We start from the raw sequence: 21,812 nt of genomic DNA, 5'->3' as shown, positions 1-21,812 counted from the left end.
ACCCCACAGGAGACCCCACAGGGCCCTGTGTCATTCTATAGGAGCCTGTGGGTCCCTCCTGCCCCCACAGAGCCCCCAGAGGGGTCCTGTGACACCCTATAGGACCCTACAGGACCCTGTGTCATTCTATAGGAGCCTGTGGGTCCCTCCTGCCCCACAGAGCCCCCAGAGTGCCCCATGACACCCTACAGGACCCCATAGGGCCCTGTGACAGCCCATAGGGCCCCGTGGGTCCCTCCTGCCCCACAGGGCCCCAGAGTGCCCTGGAACACCCTACAGAGTCCCATAGGGGGCTGTGACACCCCATAGGACCCCATGACACCCTATAGGACCCCCATAACACCCCCTAGGGCCCCGTGGGTCCCTCGTGCCCCAGCGTGCCCTGGAACCCTCTGCAGGGCCCCATAGGGGGCTGTGACGTCCTATAGGGCCCCATGACACCCTATAGGGCCCCATGACACCCTATAGGACCCCATGATACCCTATTATAGGGCCCCATGACACCCTATAGGACCCCATGACACCTTATAGGGCCCCATGACACCCTATAGGACCCCATGACACACTATAGGGCCCCATGGGTTCCTCTGGGCCCTTCCTGCCCTACCCCCCCTCCCCATCCCCCCCCCTCCATAGGGTGTGTGCCCCCCCCCATAGAGCCCCAGTGCCCTATAGGGTCCCACAGAGCCCCCACCCCACCCTATGGACTCCCCAGAGACCCCCCCCCAGACCTTATGGGGTCCTCGTGGCCCCCCAGAGCCCCCACCCCCACCCTATGGGGTCTCTGTGGCCCCCCCCACCCTATGGAGCCCCCCCCAAAGTCCCGACCCCACCCCGTGGCCCCCCCCCAAACCTTCCCACCCCCCCCTCGTTGTCTCTGTGCCCCCCTCCCCGAACCCCCCCGCCCCCAGAGCCCCCCTCAAAGCCCCCCCCCCTCACCCCATGGGGTCCCTATGCCCCCCCTCTCCCTTGAACCCCCCCCATGATGTCCCCGTGCCCCCCCCCCGCGCCTCCCCCCCTCGGGGGGTCCCCGTGGCCCCCCCCCCGGATCCCCCAAAGCCCCCCCAAACCCACTCCACGGGGTCTCCGTGACCCCCCCCAAAGCCCCTCAAAGCCCTATGGGGTCCCCGTGACCCCCCCCTTGTACCCCCCCATGATGTCCCCCTGCCCCCCCTCGGGGGGTCCCCGTGGGCCCCCCGGACGGATCTGTGGCCCCCTTAGAGCCCCCCCAAACCCACCCCGCGGGGTCCCCTTGCCCCCCCCCCCAAAGCCCCCCCAAACCTCCCCTATGCGGTGTCCCCCCCCCCAAACCCACCCTATGGGGTGTCCTCCCCCTCCCCCCCCCAAACCCACCCTATGGGATGTCCCCCCCCCAAAGCCCCCCAAACCCACCCTATGGGGTGTCCTCCCCCCCCAGAGCCCCCCAAACCCACCCTATGGGGTGTCCTCCCCCCCCAAACCCCCCCAAACCCACCCTATGGGGTGTCCTTCCCCCCCAAACCCACCCTATGGGGTGTCCCCCCCCCCATCACCCCCATCACCCCCCCCCCGTCTCCCTCGCGCCCCCCCCGCGCCCTCCCCACGCCCCCGAGCCCCCCCCCGACCCCCCCCCTGGGCGGGGCTCCCTCCTCTCGTTACCAATTAAGGCTCCGCGCGCGCCGCGCGACCCCCCGGCACCGGCACCGCGACCCGGGCGGCGGCCGCGGGACCACCCGGACCCACCGGGACCCACCGGGACCACCGGGACCCCCCCCCGGCCACCGGGAACACACCCCCGGGGACACCCCCGACCACCAGGTACCGACCCCCGGGCAGCGACCCACGAACCCTCGGGACCCCCGGGACCACCGGGACCACCGGGGTACCGGTCACCCGGGACCGATCCCCGGGCAGCGACCCACGAACCCTCGGGAGCACCGGGACCACCGGGGACCGACCCCCTCCCCGGGCATCGATCATCCGGGACCGACCCCCCCCGAGCCCTCGGGACCACCGGGACCACCGAGTCCCCACCTGGGTACTGATCACCCGGGACCGACCCCCCGAGCCCCCGGACCACCGGGACCACCGAGTCCCCACCTGGGTACTGATCACCCGGGACCGACCCCCCCGAGCCCCCGGGACCACCGGGACCACCGAGTCCCCACCTGGGTACTGATCACCCGGGACCGACCCCCCCGAGCCCCCGGGACCACCGGGACCACCGAGTCCCCACCTGGGTACTGATCACCCGGGACCGACCCCCCCGAGCCCCCGGGACCACCGGGACCACCGAGTCCCCACCTGGGTACTGATCACCCGGGACCGACCCCCCCGAGCCCCCGGGACCACCGGGACCACCGAGTCCCCACCTGGGTACTGATCACCCGGGACCGACCCCCCCGAGCCCCCGGGACCACCGGGACCACCGAGTCCCACCGGGGACCGATCACCCGGGACCGATCCCCGGGGATCGACTCGCGAGCCCCCGGGACCACCGACTCCGTCCAGGGACCGACCCCCGGGACCACCGACTCCCCCCCCGGGTACCGATCACCCGGGAGCGACTCCCGGGGACCGACCCACGAGCCCCTGGGACCACCGGGACCACCGACTCCCACCGGGGACCGACCCCGGGACCACCGATCCCTCCCCCCCTGGGTACCGACCACTCGGGACCGATCCCCGGGGACCGATCCCCGAGCCCTCGGGACCCCTGGGACCACCGACCTCTCCGCGGGGACGAACCCCCCGGGGACCGACCACCCGGGACCGACCCCCGGGGATCGACCCGCCGGGACCCCCGGGGACCATCCCACGAGCCCCCGGGACCCCCGGGACCACCGACTCCCCCCCGGGGACCGGCCCCCCGGGACCCCCGCCATCCCTCCCGGGGACCGACCACCGGCTCCCCCCGACCCCCGGGACCACCATGAGCACCCGACCCCCCTCCCCGGGACCGACCCCCGGGGACCGACCGGGGAGGACCCCACTTTTGGGGGTCGGGAGACCCCCTGAGAGACCCCTGTGGGGGTGTTGTGGGGAGAAATCCCCCGGAATGGGGCGAGGGGACCCCTGGAATGGGGCTGGGATCCCGGAATGGGGCTGGGACCCCCGAAATGGGGCTGGGGGACCCCCCGAATGGAGCTGAGACCCCCGGAATGGGGCTGGGGGACCCTGAACGGGGCTGGGACCCCGGAATGGGGCTGGGGGACCCCCTGAGAGGAACTGGGGACCCCTCATCAGGGGAGCAGTGAGGAGGGGACCCCTTTTTTGGAGGGGTCTGGAGGGGCCGGGGGGACCCTTTTTTGGGGCGAGGACCCCTCTTTGGGATTGCTGGTGGGGGGGGAGCCTTTTGGGGGAACCCCCCGGGACCCCACTTTGGGGTTGCAACCCTTGTTGGGGGCCTGGGACCCCCGTGGGGACCCCGGGACTTGGGAGGGGACCCCCCTGCTGCCCCCTCTCCCCTCCAGTTCGGGACCGATAGAGCCGGGGGTCCCTCAAACCGGGGCGCCCGGGGAGCCCCCCAAAGTGCGGGGGGGTCCCCTAAACGGGGAGGGGTCGGGGGGTCAGAGGGGGTCCCGTAAATTGGTGTGCGGGGGGTCCCTGTGTGGGGATATCGGGGGTCCCTCAGTTTGGGGGTCCCCACGTTGGGGTGCAGCGTGGGGGTCTTCGGGAGGGGGGGGGTGACGTGCCGGGGTGTCCCCCAGTGTTGGGGGGTCCCCCGGTAGGGGTGGTCGGGGGTCCCTCGGTGTGGGGGTCCCCCAGTAGGGATGGGGGGGGTCCTTGGGGGGTGGTGGTCATGTTGGGGAGCACCAAGGGGGTCCCCCGGGGTGGGGTCCCCCTGAGGAGATGTTTGGGGGTCCCTCATTGAGGGGGGGGTCCCTCAGTGAGGGGTTCCCCTGTTTGGGGTCACCCGGTGTGGGGGTCCCTCATTTGGGGAGGGGGTCCCTCAGTGTGGGAGTGCACGAGGAATCCCCCCCCCTCTGATGTGGGGGTCCCCCCGTGCTGATGTTGGGGGGGGTCCCTCAGTGAGGGGGTCCCCTGGTCTGGGGTCCTCATGTCGGGGTGTGGGGGTGTCTGGGGGTCCCCTGGTGTGGGGGGGTCCCACAGTGTGGGGGTCCCTCATTTTGGGGGTCCCCTGGTGGGGGTGCTTAGGGGGTCCCTCGGTGTGGGAGGTCCCTCATTTTGGGGGTCCCCTGGTGGGGGATGCTCAGGGGGTCCCTCAGCGTGAGGGTCTCCCGGTGTGGGGGTCCTTTGCCGTGGATACTCGGGGGTCCCTCCTCGTGGGGGTCCCCCAGTGGGGGTCCCTCGCTGGGGATGCTCAGGGGGGTCCCCCAGTGTGGGGGTCCCCTGGTCTGATGGTCCCACTTTGCGGGGGTCCCCCGGTGGGGGGGTCCCTCAGTGTGAGGGTCTCAGTGCAGGGGTCTCTCGGTGCGGGGGGTCTCTCGGTGCGGGGGGTCTCTCGGTGCGGGGGTCTCTCGGTGCGGGGGTCTCTCAGCGTGGGGGTCTCTCGCTCCTTCATTCCGGGGGTCTTTCATCCCGGGGCTCCCTCGCTCTGGGGGTCTCTCCTTGTGATGGTCCCACTTTGTGGGGGTCCCACGGTGCGGGGGTCTCTTGGTGGGGTGGTCCCACGGGACGGGGGTCTCTCGGTCCTTCAGTACGGGGGTCCCTCGATCTGGGGGTCTCTCCATGCACTGGTCCCGCTTTGCGGGGGTCCCTCCCTCTCTCGTTCCTCACGGGGTCCCCTTTCGCGGGGGTCCCTCCCTCCTTCCTTACGGGGGTCCCTCGATCTGGGGGTCCCTCGGACTTGGGGTCTCTCCGTGCACCGCTCCCGCTTTGCGGGGGTCCCTCGGTCCTTCCTTACGGGGTTCCCTCGATCTGGGGGGGGGGGTCTCTCCGTACACCAGTCCCACTTCTCGGGGGTCCCTCAGTGATCTGGGGGTCTCTCCGTACACCGGTCCCATTTTGCGGGGGTCCCTCGGTCTGGGGGTCTCTCCGTGCACTGGTCCCACTTCTCGGGGGTCCCTCCCTCCCTCCTTCCTCACGGGGTTCCTACTTCGCGGGAGTCCCTGCGTCTGGGGGTCTCTCCGTACACCAGTCCCACTTCGCGGGGGTCCCTCAGTCTGGGGGTCTCTCCGTACACCAATCCCACTTCTCAGGGGTCCCTCCCTCCCTCCCTCCCTCCCTCCCTCCCTCCTTCCCTCCTTCCTCACGGGGGTCCCCCTTCACGGAGGTCCCTCCCTCCTTCCTTACGGGGGTCCCTCGGTCTGGGGGTCTCTCCGTACACCAATCCCACTTCTCGGGGGTCCCTCCCTCCCTCCTTCCTCACGGGGGTCCCCCTTCACGGGGGTCCCTCGGTCTGGGGGTCTCTCCGTACACCAATCCCACTTCTCGGGGGTCCCTCCCTCCCTCCTTCCTCACGGGGGTCCCCCTTCACGGGGGTCCCTCCCTCCTTCCTTACGGGGGTCCCTCGGTCTGGGGGTCTCTCCGTACACCAATCCCACTTCTCGGGGGTCCCTCCCTCCCTCCCTCCTTCCTCGCGGGGGTCCCCCTTGTCGGTGGTCCCTCCCTCCTCCCCTCTCACCGCTCCATCCTCCCGCAGCCCCCCCGGGCCGGCCCAGCGCAGGCGCGGCCCCTCCTCCGCCCCCCGTCCCCTCCCCGGTGCTCGCCCCCCTCGCACGATGAGCGGGGCCGGGCGGGGCCGCGCGGAGCCCGCGGGCCGGGGCGAGGCGGACGCGGAGATGCCGGCCACCGAGAAGGACCTGGCGGAGGACGCGCCCTGGAAGCGCATCCAGCAGAACACCTTCACCCGCTGGTGCAACGAGCACCTCAAGTGCGTCCAGAAGCGGGTGGGCAACCTGCAGACCGACCTGGGCGACGGGCTGCGCCTCATCGCCCTCCTCGAGGTGCTGAGCCAGAAGCAGATGGGCCGCAAGTACAACGCGCGCCCCACCTTCCGCCAGATGCAGCTGGAGAACGTGTCGGTGGCCCTCGAGTTCCTCGAGAGGGAGAACATCAAGCTCGTCTCCATCGGTGAGCGCCGGAGCCCCCGCGGTGGGGAGGGGGGGGCTGGGAGGGGTGGGGGGGTTGGGAGGGGTGGGGGGGTTGGGAGGGGTGGGGGAGGCGCGGGGAGAGGGAGAAGGTCGGGGTGGGGTCTGTCGGTGTGTGAGGAGGGGGACGGGGAGACCCCCGGGATGGGGATGGGGCTGGGGGGCGCTGGGAGGGGCGGGGGGCGCCGCCGGGGTCCGCGGGGTGCGGGGAGAGGGTCCGAGAGCTCTCCGCTGGTGATGGGAGGGGGGTGGTCGCCCTAAAAAGGACCCAGGAGGCGGGGGGAGATGCTGGGGGAGCCCTGAGACACGGCGGGGGTCTGTTGGAAGACCCCCGAGCTCCGGAGGAATTGGGGGGGGGCGGTCGAGGTGCGTTGAGAGGGAGAACATCAAAGTGGGGTCTGTGGGTGAGCGAGGGATGGGGAGATGGGGAGACCCCCGAAATGGGAGACCCCCGAAAGACACCCCAGAGATGAGGGACTGAGGTGCTTGAGGGGCAGAACATCAGGCGGGGGTCCGTCGGTGAGCGGGAGACCCCCGAAATGGGGGGGGGGAGGGTCCGAGGGGATGGAGGATTGAGGTGCTTTGAGAGGGAGAACATCAAAGTGGAGTCTCCCCCTCCCTCCCCCCAAAAAAAGGGACCCCGCAGATGGGGGGAGATGCTGCGGGACCCCTGAGACGCGGGGGAGGGTCTGTGGGGAGACCCACGGGCTCCGGAGGCGTGGGGGGGTTTGGGGTCCTTGAGAGGGAGAAGATCGACCTCAGAGATGGGGGGGGTCTGTTCGGGGACCCTCGGACCCCAGAAATGGAGGGGGGGTCTGTTCGGGGACCCCCGGACCCCAGAAATGGGGAGGGGTCTGTTCGGGGACCCCCGGACCCCAGAAATGGAGGGGGGGTCTATTCGGGACCCCGGGGCCCCACAGATTGGGGGGGGGCATCTGCTGGGGACCCCCGGACCGCAATGATGGGGGGGGATCTGTTCGGCGACCCCCGGACCCCAGAAATGGGGAGGGGTCCATTCGAGACCCCAGGGCCCCACAGGTTGGGGAGGGGTCTGCTGGGGACCCCCGGACCTCAGAGATATGGGGGTCGGTCGGTTGTGGGACCCCCGTGCTCTACAGATTGGGGGGGGGGGTCTGTTCGGGGACCCCCGGAGCCCAGAAATGGGGAGGGGTCTATTCGGGATCCCGGGGCCCCACAGATTGAGGAGGGGTCTATTTGGGACCCCTGGACCCCAGAGATTGGGGAGGGGGCCCAATGGGACCCCCGGGCGTGCAGGGGAACCCCCCCCCCCAAATGAGACCCCCGAGTGAGGGGGGGGCCCTAAAACTCCATCGGTGATTTGGGGGGGGGGCTGCGGGCCCACCTTGGGGAGCCCCCCCAAGCCCAGAGTAACGGGGGGACTTTGGGGAGGCCCCTCCCCAAAAGGGAGACCCCCGAGCCGCCTTTGGGACGCCCCCCTAAGGGGCTGACCCCCCCCCCCCCACGGTCCAGGGACGCTTTTGGGGGTCCCCCCGATGGGACGGGGGTGAGACCCCCCCCCCGGAGACCCCGCAGGAGTGGCCGCCTTGCCCCCCCCCTCCCCAAAATGCTTTGGGGGTCCCGCTCCTGCAGCCCCCCCGTGTTTGGGGGTCTTGGGACCCCCCCCAGCCATGAGTCCCGCACGGGGGGACTCCATGGAGACCCCCCCCCTCCGCAGCCCCCCATTGCCCCCCCCCCCATCGGAGCCCCCCGCAGGGCCCTGCCTGGGCCCCCTCCCAGATTTGGGACCCCCGATCCCCCCCCGGCGGCCCCACAACAAAGGCGGGGGGGCGGCGGGGCCCCCTCCCACCCCAGGAATGCGGGGGGGGGCGGGGGGGTCCCGCATCCCGCGGGCGCCCGTTGCGGGGGGGGAGGATCGGGGGGGGGCTCGGGGGTCCCGGGGGGTCCCAGCGAGGGCGGGGGGCGCCGGGGGGTCCCGGGGGGTCTCGAGGGGGGGGGGTTTGGGGGGCGGGGGTGGGGGCGGGGCCCCGGCGGTGCCCGAGCCCTTATATGGCCAAAAAATGCTGGAGCGGGGGGTGGGGCCGCGGCCCATCCCCCACCCCAGCACCGCCCAACCCCCCCACCCCCCCCCCCAAACCGCGGGGCGGGACCGGGGGCCGCCGTTACACCCCCAAAAATGGGGGCCCGGGGGGTAACGGGGGCGGGGGACCCGCCCTGAGACCCCAAAACCCCGGCGGGGCCCGGGGGGCGCCGTCACGCCCCCCCCGGGGAGGGGATGGTGGGTAACGGGGGCGGGGGGACCGCCCCGACACCCCAAAACCGCTTCGGGGAACCGGGGACACGCCCCCAGACCCCAAAACCGCCCGTGGGGAAGTGGGGACACGCCCCGAGACCTGAAACCACCAAAGGGAATCGGGGACACACCCCCGGACCCCAAAACCGCTCGTGGGGAACTGGGGACCAGCCCTGACACCCCAAAACCGCTGGTGGGAACTGGGGGCCAGCCCTGACACCCCAAAACTGCTCGTGGGGAACTGGGGACACACCCCCAGACCCCAAAACCTCTCGTGGGGAACTGGGGACACGCCCTGACACCCCAAAACTGCTCGTGGGAACTGGGGACACACCCCCAGACCCCAAAACCGCTGATGGGGAACTGGGGACACGCCCTGAGACCTAAAACCACCAAAGGGAACTGAGACCAGCCCTGACACCCCAAAACCGCTGGTGGGGGCGGGGCACCCCGCCCTGACACCCCAAAACCCGCCCGTGGGAACTTCAGCACCTGCCCTGACACCCCCAAACCACTGACGGGGTCTGGGGACCTGCCCTGAGACCCCAAAACCTCAACAGGGACTGGGACACCCACCCTGAGACCCCAAAACCCCAACAGGGACTGGGACACCCACCCTGAGACCCCCAAATCACTGATGGGGACCTGGAAACCCACCCTGAGACCCCCAAATCACTGATGGGGACCAGGAAACCCACCCTGAGACCCCAAAACCACCCTGAGACCCCCAAATCACTGATGGGGACCTGGAAACCCACCCTGAGACCCCAAAACCACCCTGAGACCCCTCAAATCACTGATGGGGACCAGGACACCCACCCTGACATCCCAAAACCCCCAACAGAGAATGGGACACCCACCCTGACCTCATCCCTGTGGAGTGTCCCTGTCCCTGCAGGGTGTCCCCCTGTGTGTCCTCGTCCCTGTGGGGTGTCCCCATCCCTGGGGAGTGTCCCCCAGCACCTCCCCATCCCTGTGGGGTGTCCCCATCCCCGGGGAGTGTCCCCCAGCACCTCCCCATCCCTGTGGGGTGTCCCCTGTCCCTGTGGGGTGTCCTCTGTCCCTATGGGGTGTCCCATGTCCTTATGGAGTGTCCCCCTGATGTGTCACACCCCTGTGGGGTGTCCCCATCCCTGGGGAGTGTCCCCCAGCACCTCCCCATCCCTGCAGGGTGTCCCCTGGTGTGTCCCCATCCCTGTGGGGTGTCCCCTGTCCCTGTGGGATATCCCCATCCCTGTGGGGTGTCCCCATCCTTGTGGGGTGTCCCTGTCCCTGTAGGGTGTCCCCTGGTGTGTTGCATCCCTGTGGGGTGTCCCCTGTGCCTGTGGGGTGTCCCTGTCTCTGCAGGGTGTCTCCTATCCCTGTGGGGTGTCCCCTGTCCGTGCAGGGTGTCCCTCATGTCCCCATCCTTGTGGGGTGTCCCTGTCTCTGCAGGGTGTCCCCTGTCCCTGTGGGGTGTTTCCATCCTTGTGGGGTGTCCCCTGCTGACCCCAAATTCCCTTGTTCTGCCCCCAAATCCCCTCGTTCTGACCCCAAATCCCCTTGTTCTGACCCCAAATCCCCTCGTTCTGACCCCAAATCCCCCCTGTCCCCCCGCAGACAGCAAGGCCATCGTGGATGGGAACCTGAAGCTGATCCTGGGGCTGATCTGGACCCTCATCCTGCACTACTCCATCTCCATGCCCATGTGGGACGAGGAGGACGAGGAGGAGGCCAAGCGCCAGACCCCGAAGCAGAGGCTGCTGGGCTGGATCCAGAACCGGCTCCCCCAGATCCCCATCACCAACTTCAGCAAGGACTGGCAGAGCGGGAGGGCACTGGGAGCACTGGTGGACAGCTGTGCCCCCGGTGAGGGTGCTGGGAGCACTGGGAGGGGCACTGGGAGCACTGGGAGGGGCACTGGGAGCACTGGGAGGGGGCACTGGAAGCACTGGGAGCACTGGTGGACAGCTGTGCCCCTGGTGAGGGGCACTGGGAGCACTGGTGGACAGCTGTGCCCCTGGTGAGGGGCACTGGGAGCACTGGGAGCACTGGGAGGTGGCCCTGGGGACATTGGGGACACCAGGAGGTGGCCTCAGGGCACACGAGGACGTGGGTGGTGGCACTGGGAGGACACGGGGAAGTGGCCCCAGGGAGGGGTGGGGACACATGGAGGTGGCCCTGGGGACATGTGGGGACACTGGGAGGTGGCCCTGGGGACACAGGGAGGTGGCCCCGGGGCACATGAAGGTGTGGGGTGGTGGCTCTGGGGACATGTGGGGACACGGGGAGGTGGCCCTGGGGTGCACAGGGGGTGGGAGGTGGCTCTGGGGGTGCTCAGGGACACTCTGGGGTGGCCCTGGGATGGAAGGGGACATGGGGGTGGCCCTGGGGACACCAGGGGTGGCCCTGGGATGGAAGGGGACGTGGGGGTGGCCCTGGGGACACCAGAGACACTCTGGGGTGGCCTTGGGATGGAAGGGGACAAGGGAGTGACCCTGAGGACACCAGGGATGGCCTTGGGATGGAAGGGGACATGGGGGTGACCCTGAGGACACTCTGGGGTGGCCCTGGGATGGAAGGGGACATGTGAGTGACCCTGAGGACACCAGGGATGGCCTTGGGATGGAAGGGGACAAGGGAGTGACCCTGAGGACACCAGGGATGGCCTTGGGATGGAAGGGGACAAGGGAGTGACCCTGAGGACACCAGGGATGGCCCTGGGATGGAAGGGGACATGGGGATGGCCCTGGGGACACCAGGGACACAGGGATGGCTCTGGGATGGAAGGGGACATGGGGATGGCCCTGGGGACACCAGGGACACAGGGATGGCTCTGGGATGGAAGGGGACATGGGGATGGCCTTGGGGACACCAGGGATGGCCCTGGGATGGACGGGAACATGGGGGTGACCCTGGGGACACTCTGGGGTGGCCCTGGGATGGAAGGGGACATGTGAGTGACCCTGGGGACACCAGGGACACTCTGGGGTGGCCCTGGGATGGAAGGGGACATGTGAGTGACCCTGGGGACACCAGGGACACTTTGAGGTGGCCCTGGGATGGAAGGGGACGTGGAGGTGACCCTGGGGACACAGGGATGGCCCTGGGATGGAAGGGGATGTGGGGGTGACCCTGGGGACACTCTGGGGTGGCCCTGGGATGGAAGGGGACATGGGGGTGACCCTGGGGACACAGGGATGGCCCTGGAGGGTTGTGGGGTCACGGCAGGGTGGTCTTAGGGGGCCACAAGGACATCGGGGGGGTCTCTGTGGGTGCTTTGGGCCGCGGGGTCACCCCGATGTGCTCAGGGACAGTTTGGGGTGGTGTTGGTGGCACGGGGGGGACCCGAGGGGCCCGGGGGTGACCGGTGCCACCCCCCCAGGGCTGTGCCCCGACTGGGACTCGTGGGACCCCAGCAGGCCCGTGGACAACGCGCGGGAGGCGATGCAGCAGGCGGACGAGTGGCTGGGCATCCCCCAGGTGAGACCCCCGGTGACCCCCGGTGACCCCTCCAGTGACCCCCCAGTGACCCCCTGGTGACCCCCTGGCGACCCTTCTCCATAAACCCCCCCAGTGACCCCCTGGAGACACCCCATCCCTTCCCCCTCCCTGGGCTGGGGGGGCACAGAGGGACCCCAATGACCCCCCAGTGCCCCCCCTCCCAGTGTGATCACCACCAGGCTGGGGGGGGTACAGGGGGACCCCAATGACTCCCCTGGTGACCCCCAAATGACTCCCCCCAATGTCATCACCCCCAGGCTGGGGGGGTGCAGGGGGACCCCAGTGACCCCCCAATGACCCCCCCAACGACCCCCCCAAAGTGATCACCCCCGGGCTGGGGGGGTGCAGGGGGACCCCAATGCCCCCTGGTGACCCCCCAGTGACCCCCGTGGTGACCCCCCAATGACCCCCCCTCGATGATCACCCCTGGGCTGGGGGGGTGCAGGGGGATCCCAATGACCCCCCTGGTGACCCCCAATGACCCCCCTCACCTCCAAGTGATCACCCCCGGGCTGGAGGGGTGCAGGGGGACCCCAATGACCCCCCGGTGACCCCCCAGTCACCCCCCTGGCGACCCCCCAATGACCCCCCTCAACATGATCACACTCGGGCTGGGGGGGTGCAGGGGGACCCCAACAACCCTCTTGGTGACCCCCCAATGACCTCCCCCCCCAACATGATCACCCCCAGGCTGGGGGGCACAGGGGGACCCCAATGACCCCCCTGGTGACCCCCCAATTCCCCTCCGGTGACCCTCAAATGATCCCCCGGTGCCCCCCCCCCAGCCTGGGGGTTCAGGGGGACACCAATGACCCCCCTGGTGACCCCCCAATGCCCCCCCCGGTGCCCCCCTCCCCAGCCTGGGGGTTCAGGGGGACCCCAATGACCCCCCTGGTGACCCCCCAATGCCCCCCCCGGTGCCCCCCCCCCCCAGCCTGGGGGTTCAGGGGGACCCCAATGACCCCCCAATGCCCCCCGTGCCCCCCCAGGTGATCACCCCCGAGGAGATCGTGGACCCCAACGTGGACGAGCACTCGGTGATGACGTACCTGTCCCAGTTCCCCAAGGCCAAGCTCAAACCGGGGGCCCCCCTGCGCCCCAAACTCAACCCCAAGAAGGCCCGAGCCTACGGCCCAGGTGAGGGGGGGCTGCGGGACCCCCCGGCCCCACCCGGCCTTGGGGGTCGCGGTGGTTTTGGGGCTTTGCGGGGGGCAGTTCCCTGGGGATTTGGGGTCCTTCACCCCATCCTGGGGGGCTCTGGGAGCCCCACACCCCATAGATCTTGGGGCTCTGTAGGTTTGGGGTGGTGCTGGTTTGGGGGTGTTGAGGGGGCAGTTCCCTGTGGATTTGGGGTCCTTCACCCACATCCTGGGGGGCTCTGGGAGCCCCCCACCCCATAGATCTGAGGGGGCTCATTTGTAGATGTGGGGTGGGGATGATTTGGGGGTGTTGAGGGGGCAGTTCCCTGGGGATTTGGGTCCTTCACCCCATTCTGGGGGGCTCTGGGAGCCCCACACCCCATAGATCTGAGGGGGCTCATTTGTAGATGTGGGGTGAGGATGATTTGGGGGTGTTGAGGGGGCAGTTCCCTGGGGATTTGGGGTCCTTCACCCCATCCTGGGGGGCCTTGGGAGTCCCCCACCCCATAGATCTCGGGGAGGCCTCATTTGTAGGTCTGGAGGGCCCCCTGTGGTGGGTGTGGGGGGCCCCTGAGGTGTCTCTGGGACCCCCATGGTGGGCAGGGAGGGCTGACAGGGGAGTCCCACTGGGAATGTGGGACCCCTGGGGTGGGTGTGGGACCCCTGGGGTGGGTGTGGGACCCCTGGGGCGGGCTGGGGGGGGAAAACTGGGGGTCCCACAGAGATGGTGACCCTTTGGTGGCTCTGGGACCCCCGGGATGGGTGTGGGACTCTCAGGTGCGTCTGGGACTCTCTGTGGTGGGTGCAGGACCCCCGGGGTCGTCTCTGGGACCCCCATAGCAAGGCAGGGGGCTGACTGGGGGTCCCGCAGTCCCACTGGGAGCACGGTGACCCTTTGGTGGCTCTGGGACCCCTGGGGTGCATCTGGGACCCCCATGGAGGGTGCGGGACCCCCGTGGTGGCTCTGGGACCCCCATAGCGGGGCAGGGGGCTGAGTGGGGGTCCCGCAGAGATGGAGCCCACCAGGAGCACGGTGACCCTTTGATGGCTCTGGGACCCCCGGGGTGGGTGTGGGACCCTTGGGGTGCGTCTGGGACTCCCATGGTGGGTGCAGGACCCCTGTGGTGGGGCCGGGGGCTGACTGGGGGTCCCGCAGGGATCGAGCCCACCGGGAACATGGTGAAGCAACGGGCCGAGTTCACGGTGGAGACCATCAGCGCGGGGCAGGGGGACGTGCTGGTCTACGTGGAGGACCCCGCCGGGCACCGAGAGGAGGTGAGGGGGGCTTTGGGGGGCTGGGGGGCTGGGGGCGGCCAGGGGAGCTGGGGGGGGAGCTGGGGAAGGGGGACTGGGGGTGACAGGAACGTCCCTGTAGTGGGTTCAGGGCTGGGGGTCTCTGAGCTGGGATGGGGTTTAGGGGTAGGGGTGGGTCTCTGGGTGGTTTGGGGGGCTCTGGGGGGCTTTGGGGGGCTGGGGGTCAGTCTCTAGGTATTTTGGGGGACTCTGGGGGGCTGGAGATGGATCTCCAGACAGTTTGGGGGGCTGGGGGACCACGGATGGGGGTCTGGGGTGAACGGGAACGTCTCTGTGGTTGGTTCAGGGCTGGGGGTCTCTGAGCTGGGATGGAGTTTAGGGGTGGGGGTCAATCTCTAGGCATTTTGGGGGGCTCTGGGGGGCTGGGGGTCAATCTCTAGGCATTTTGGGGGGCTCTGGGGGGCTGGGAGTCAATCTCTAGGCATTTTGGGGGCTCTGGGGGGCTGGGGGTCGGTCTCTAGGCATTTTGGGGGGCTCTTGGGGGCTGGAGGGCCATGAATGGGTGTTTGGGGTGAAGGGGAACGTCTCTGTCGTTGGTCGTCAGGGATGGGGGTCTCTGGGCTGGGACGGGGTTTCAGGTCTTGGGGTGGGTCCCTGGGGGTTTGGGGGTCTCTGGGGGGGCCACAGGATGTTTGGGTCCCCCCGAGGGGGTCTCACATCTCGCCCCCACCCCGTGCCCCCCAGGCTAAAGTGGTGGCCAACAACGACAAGAACCGGACCTTCTCCGTGTCCTACGTCCCAAAGTCACCGGCACGCACAAGGTGGGGTCTGGGGGGGGCTTGGGGGGGCTTGGAGGTGTCTGGGAGGTGTTTGGGGGGTCTCGGGGCTTTTTGGGTGGGGGGGGCTGTGGGGGGACATTTTGTGTGGGGACATTTTGTGTGGGGCTGCGTGAGGGGGTTTTGTGGGACATTTTGTGTGGGGCTGTGTGAGGGAATTTTGTGGGGCCATGTGAGGACATTTTGTGTGGGGCTGCATGAGGGGGTTTTGTGGGGCTGTGTGAGGACGTTTTGTGGGGACATTTTGTGTGGGGCTGTGTGAGGAGGCTCTGTGGGGCTGTGTGGGGACATTTTGAGTGGGGCTGCGTGAGGGGGTTTTGTGGGGCCATTTTGTGTGGGGCTGCGTGAGGGGGTTTTGTGGGGCCATGTGAGGACATTTTGTGGGGGGCTGCGTGAGGGGGTTTTGTGGGGCCATGTGAGGACATTTTGTGGGGGGCTGCGTGAGGGGGTTTTGTGGGGCCATTTTGTGTGGGGCTGTGTGAGGGAATTTTGTGGGGCCATGTGAGGACATTTTGTGTGGGGCTGTGTGAGGGGGTTTTGTGGGGCCATTTGTGGGGGGCTGCGTGAGGGGGTTTTGTGGGGACATTTTGTGTGGGGCTGTGCGAGGGGGTTTTGTGGGCTGTGTGAGGACGTTTTGTGGGGACATTTTGTGTGGGGCTGTGTGAGGAGGCTCTAGGGGCTGTGTGGGGCTGTGTGGGGACATTTTGAGTGGGGCTGTGTGAGGGGGTTTTATGGGGACTGTATAGAGTTGTGTGAGGGGTTGGTTGGGGGTTATGGGGGCTGTGCGAGGACATTTTGTGGGGCCGTGTAGGGTTGTGTGGAGGGGGTTTTTTGAGGGCTGCGTGAGGACAATTTGTGAGGGGCTGTGGGGCTGCGTGACGACATTTTGTGGGGCTGTGTGAGGAGGTTTGAGGGGGTCGTATGGGGACATTTTGTGTGGGGCTGTGTGAGGAGGCTCTGGGGGCTGTGGGGACATTTTGTGTGGGGCTGTGTGAGGAGGTTTTGTGGGGGATGCGTGGGGGCTGTATGGGGACATTCTGTGGGGCTGCGTGGGGACTGTGAGGGTCTGTAAGGGGCTGTGTGAGGACATTTTGTGTGGGGCTGTGTGAGGAGGTTTTGAGGGGGCTGTGTGAGGAGGGTCTGTGGGGCTGTGTGAGGACATTTTGTGTGGGGCTGTGTGAGGAGGCTCTGGGGGGCTGTGGGGACATTTTGTGTGGGCCGCGTGAAGAGGTTTTGTGTGGGGCTGTGTGGGGTTGAGTGAGGACACTTTGTGGGGCTGTGTGGGGTTGTGTGAGGAGGCTTTGGAGGGCTGTGTGGGGACATTTTGTGTGGGGTTGTGTGAGGAGGTTTTGAGGGGGTCGTATGGGGACATTTTGTGTGGGGCTGTGTGCGGAGGCTCTGGGGAGGAGTCTCTGGGGGGCTCTGTGGGGTCTGTGCCCCCCTCCTGATCTCCTCTCCCCCAGTTCCTTACCCCCTTCCCGAGGTGATGGTGCTGTTTGTGGGTCTGAGCACGTTCTGTGGGGGCTCTGTGAGGACAGTGTGTGGGGCTGTGAGGAGTCTCTGGGGGGCTCTGTGGGGTCTGTGCCCCCCTCCTGACACCCCCCCAATTCTTTACCCCCCTCCCCAGGTGACGGTGCTGTTTGCGGGGCAGCACATCGCCAAGAGCCCCTTCGAGGTGCAGGTGGGGCGGGCGGCCGGCGACGCCGGGCGGGTGTCGGCCCAGGGCCCCGGCATCGAGCCCACGGGCGTCGTGGCCAACAAGAGCACCTACTTCGACATCTTCACTGCCGGTGAGCGGCTCGGGGGGGCTTGGGGGGCTTGGGGGGCTTTGAGGGGTCAAGTGAGGACTGGAGGGAACCAGACCTTGAGAGTTTGGGGGTCTCTGGGTTTTACTGGAGGGCTCTGGGGTGTCAAGGGAAGGCTGGAGGGTGTCATACCCGGGGGTTTGGGGGTCCAGTGGTGGGTCAGGGCCGGGTGGGGGGTTCTCTGCCCCTCTGGGGGGGGTCTTCAGCCCCCCCGACACTGTGGCACAGGCACAGGCCTGGGTGAGGTGGGGGTCTCCATCACAGACCTGGGTGAGGTGGGGGTCTCCATCATGGACCCGGGTGAGGTGGGGGTCTCCATCACAGACCTGGGTGAGGTGGGGGTCTCCATCACAGACCTGGGTGAGGTGGGGGTCTCCATCATGGACCCCAGCGTGGGGGGATTTGGGGGCTCAACATTGGGTCAGAGTGAATGGGGATGGGTCCATCCCCCTCGGGGGGGTCTCTGCCCCTCTGGGGGGGGTCTGCAGCCCCCCCTGACGCTGTTTTACAGGCGCAGGCCCGGGTGAGGTGGGGGTCTCCATCACGGACCCCGGCGGGCGCCGCGGGGCGGTGGAGCCGACGCTGGAGGATCGCGGGGACGGGACCTGGCGCTGCACCTACAGACCCCAGAGCGAGGGCCCCCACACCGTGAACGTCACCTTCGGGGGGGTCCCCATCCCCAAGAGCCCCTTCAGCGTCACCGTGGGGCAGGGTGAGCCCCCCGCCCCCGGCTCGGGGGTCTCTGCCCTCCAGCCCCCCTGGTTTGGGGGTCTCTGTCCTCCAACCCCCCTGGTTTGGGGGTCTCTGTCCTTCCCAGCCTGGAGGTCTCTGTCCTCCAACCCCCTGGTTTGGGGGTCTCTGTCCTTCCCAGCCTGGAGGTCTCTGTCCTCCAACCCCCTGGTTTGGGGGTCTCTGTCCTTCCCAGCTTGAGGGTCTCTGTCCTCCAATGACCCTGGTCTGGGGGTCTCTGTCCTTCCCAGCTTGAGGGTCTCTGTCCTCCAGTGCCCCCCCAACTCGGGGGTCTCTGTCCTTCCCAACTCGGGGTCTCTGTCCTCCAGCCCCCCTGGTTTGGGGGTCTCTGTCCTTCCCAGCTTGAGGGTTTCTGTCCTCCAGCCCCCCCAACTTGGGGATCTCTGCCCTCCAATGCCCCTGGTTTGGGGGTCTCTGTCCTTCCCAATTCAGGAGTCTCTGTCCTCCAGCCCCCCCAGCTCGGGGGTCTCTGTCCTTCCCAGCTTGAGGGTCTCTGCCCTCCAATGCCCCTGGTTTGGGGGTCTCTGTCCTTCCCAACTCGGGGGTCTCTGTCCTTCCCAGCTCAGGGACCTCTGTCCCACCTCCCCTTGGGCTCTCTGCCCCCCTCCCCACACCTGGGGGTCTCTGGGGGTCTCTGTCCATCCCCTCTCAGGGGGGTCTCTGTGCTTCTCCCCCCCCCCAGGCCCTTGTTGGGGGGGTCTCTCGCTGAACGGGGGGGGCTGTCGCTGCTGTGGGGGGGTCTCAAGCCCCCCATGACTCTGCTCTGTCTCTCTCCACCTGTCCTGGTCTGTCTGTCTGTCCGGAAGCGCCGGCCGGGGCCTCGCGGGTCACCCACCTACGGTACGGGGGGGCGGGGGGTGCTCCCGGACCCCTGACCCCTCCTGACCCCCCCAAACCCCTACAGAGCCCTTTGGGGTGTCCTGGACCCCTCCTGACCCCCCCAAACCCCCACAGATGCCTCTGGGTCCCTCCTGACCCACCCAAACCCCTACAGAGCCCTTGGGGTGTCCTGGACCCCTCCTGACCCCCCCAAACCCCTACAGAGCCCTTGGAGTGTCCTGGACCCCTCCTTACGCTCCCAAACCCCCATGGACCCCTCTGGGTCCCACCTGACCCCCTCAAACCCTCACAGACCCCTCTGGGTCCCTCCTGACCCCCCAAACCCCTACAGAGCCCTTGGGGTGTCCTGGACCCCTCCTGACCCCTCCAAACACTCACGGACCCCTCTGGGTCCCTCCTGGCCCCTCCCAAACCCTACAGAGCCCTTGGGGTGTCCTGGACCCCTTCTGACCCCCCCAAACCCCCATGGACCTCCCTGGACCCCTCCTGACCCCCTCAAACCCCCACAGACCCCTCTGGGTCCCTCCTGACCCCCTCAAACCCCTACAGAGCCCTTGGGGTGTCCTGGACCCCTCCTTACGCTCCCAAACCGCCATGGACCCCTCTGGGGTGCCCTGATGTGGGTCTGGGGGTCCCCCAGGTCCTTCCTGGACCCTTCCCACAGCCTCATGTGGGTCTGGGGGTCCCTCAGGTCCTTCCTGGACCCTCTCCCTGCACTGTGTGCCCCAGTGTGGGTCAGGGGTCCTCCTGGGTCCTCGGGGGTCCCCCAGTCCTTCCTGGATCCTCTCCCCTCACTGTGTTCCTCAAAGTGGGTCTGGGGGTTCCCCAGTCCTTCCCAGACCCTCTCCCCATATCACCCACCCAAAGTAGGTCTGGGGGTCCCCCAGTCCTTCCCGGACCCTCTCCCCATATCACCTGCCCCAAAATGGGTCTGGGGGTCCCCCGGGTCCTTCCTGGACCCTCTCCCCCCACTGTGTTCCTCAAAGTGGGTCTGCGGGCTCCCCAGTCCTTCCCAGACCCTCTCCCCACAGCACCTGCCCTAATATGGGTCTGGGGGTCCCCTGGTTCCTCGGGGGTCCCCCAGACACCCACATCCCCCCTCTCCCCCCCCCAAACTCCTTGACATGATCCCCCCCCCCCAATCCCACTGCCCCTCCTGTCCCTGCATCCCCCACCCTCGGGGTGCCCCTGGGGACATGGGAATCCCCCCCAGGGACACGGGAATCCCCCCCAGGGACATGGGAATCCCCCCCATGGACACGGGAATCCCCCCCATGGACACGGGAATCCCCCCTGGGGACACAGGAATCCCCCCTGGGGACACGGGGATCCCCCCCAGGGACACGGGAATCCCCCCCACAGACATGGCAATCCCCCCATGGACACAGGGATCCCCCCCATGGACACAGGGATCCCCCCAGGGACACGGGAATCCCCCCCAGGGACACGGGGATCCCCCTGGGGTGGGGGGTCGTTTTTGGGGGTCCCCGGCCTTGGGGCCCCCCCTGAGCCCCCGTTTGCCCCCCCAGCCTGCAACCCCGGGGCGTGCCGGGCCGTGGGCCGGGGGCTGCAGCCCAAGGGGCTGCGCGTCCATGAGCCCGCCGAGTTCAAGGTGTTCACCAAGGGCGCCGGCAGCGGGGACCTCAAGGTCACCGTCAAGGGCCCCAGTGAGTCCGGGGGGCAACTTTGGGGGGTTTGGGGGCTCTGGGGCCTTCTGGGTGGGAATCGAGGGGGTTCTGGGGGGTCTGAGGGGGTTTGGGTGGGAATTGAGGGGGGTCTGGGGGTCTGAGGGGTTTGGCTGGGAATTGAGGGGGTTCTGGGTGGGAATTGAGGGGGTTTGGGTGGGAATTGAGGGGGTTCTGGGTGGAATCGAGGGGGTTCTGGGGGGTCTGAGGGGGTCTGGGTGGGAATTGAGGGGGTTTGGGTGGGAATTGAGGGGGTTCTGGGGGTCTGAGGGGGTTTGGGTGGGAATCGAGGGGGTTCTGGGGGGTCTGAGGGGGGCTTGGGTGGGAATTGAGGGGGTTTGGGTGGGAATTGAGGGGGTTCTGGGGGGATTGGGAGCACCTCGAGGGGATTAGGGTGGCGACCCTCCACCTCCGTCTTGTGGGGTTCTGGGGTCCCTGGGGGAGGGTCCCTCCTGTTTTTAGAGGTGTGGGTGGAATCGAGGGGTTCTGGGGTCTGAGGGGGTTTGGGTGGGAATTGAGGGGGGTCTGGGTGGGACTCGAGGGGGTCTGGGGATTGGGAGCGCCTCGAGGGGATTGGGGATGACTCTCGCCCCATCTCGTGGGGTTCTCTGGTCCCTGGGGGAGGGTCCCTCCTCTTTTTGGGGGGTCTGAGGGGGTTTGGGTGGGAATTGAGGGGGTTTGGGGGGGAATTGAGAGAGTCTGGGTGGGAATTGAGGGGGTTCTGGGTGGGAATCGAGGGGGGTCTGGGGGGTCTGAGGGGGTTTGGGTGGGAATCGAGGGGGGTCTGGGGGGTCTGAGGGGGTTTGGGTGGAATCGAGGGGGGTCTGGGGGGTCTGAGGGGTTTGGGTGGGAATCGAGGGGGTTCTGGGGGATTGGGAGCGCCTCGAGGGGATTGGGGATGATTCTTGCCCTGTCTCGTGGGGTTCTGAGGTCCCTGTGGGAGGGTCCCTCCTCTTTTTGGGGGGTCTGAGGGGGTTTGGGGGGGAATTGAGGGGGTTTGGGAGGCTTTGGGGCTCCTGTTTTTTTGTGGGGGTCCCTGGGGCGGTCCCAGTTTTGAGGGGGCTGTTCCCAGTTTGGGGGGGTATCCCTGGAGATGTCCTGATTTTTTGGGAGGGTGGGTGTCCCTGGGGGTGTCCTGATTTTGGGGGGGGGTTTGTTCCCTGTTTTGGCAGGATGGGGGGTTGTTGCCGGGTTTTGGGGGTGTCCCATTTTTTGGGGGTGTCCTGGTTTTTCGGGGGGGTGTCCCTGGGGTTGTTCCCAGTTTTTGGGGCCCCCCCCTGACCCCCCCTGTCCCCTCCCCACCCCCAGAGGGCCCCGAGGCCGTGAAGCAGAAGGACCTTGGGGACGGCACCTTCGGGTTCGAGTATTTCCCCACCGTGCCCGGGACCTACACGGTGACAGTGACCTGGGGGGGACAGCACATCCCCCGCAGGTGAGGGAATGGGGGCACTGGGGGGCACTGGGGGGCACTGGGAGGGACCTACACGGTGACAGTGACCTGGGGGGGACAGCACATCCCCCGCAGGTGAGGGAATGGGGGCACTGGGGGGCACTGGGGGGCACTGGAGGGACAGGGAGGGACCTACACGGTGACAGTGACCTGGGGGGGACAGCACATCCCCCGCAGGTGAGGGAATGGGGGCACTGGGGGGCACTGGGGGGCACTGGGAGGGATACTGGGAGGGATACTGGGGGCACTGGGAGGGACTGGGAGGA

General features: G+C 68.1%; 1 protein-coding gene across 1 annotated transcript; it reads left to right on the top strand.

The window, feature by feature from the left end:
- The first annotated feature begins 1,646 nt into the window (after positions 1-1,646).
- Positions 1,647-21,570, top strand: LOC135408753 (filamin-A-like). Its single transcript, XM_064643748.1, is given in 12 exon segments — positions 1,647-1,797; positions 5,585-6,015; positions 9,904-10,152; positions 11,669-11,766; positions 12,777-12,924; positions 14,083-14,201; positions 14,925-14,973; positions 14,976-15,001; positions 16,644-16,806; positions 17,333-17,533; positions 19,941-20,078; positions 21,405-21,570. Coding segments are annotated over 11 exon segments (1,671 nt in total). The 5' UTR covers positions 1,647-1,797; positions 5,585-5,663; the 3' UTR covers positions 21,533-21,570.
- Positions 21,571-21,812: the final 242 nt, after the last annotated feature.

Source organism: Pseudopipra pipra, unplaced genomic scaffold (assembly GCF_036250125.1).
Source record: "Pseudopipra pipra isolate bDixPip1 unplaced genomic scaffold, bDixPip1.hap1 HAP1_SCAFFOLD_605, whole genome shotgun sequence".
NCBI lineage: Eukaryota > Metazoa > Chordata > Aves > Passeriformes > Pipridae > Pseudopipra > Pseudopipra pipra.
Note: the sequence above shows the minus strand (reverse complement) of the source record. Positions and strands in the feature narration are given on the sequence as shown.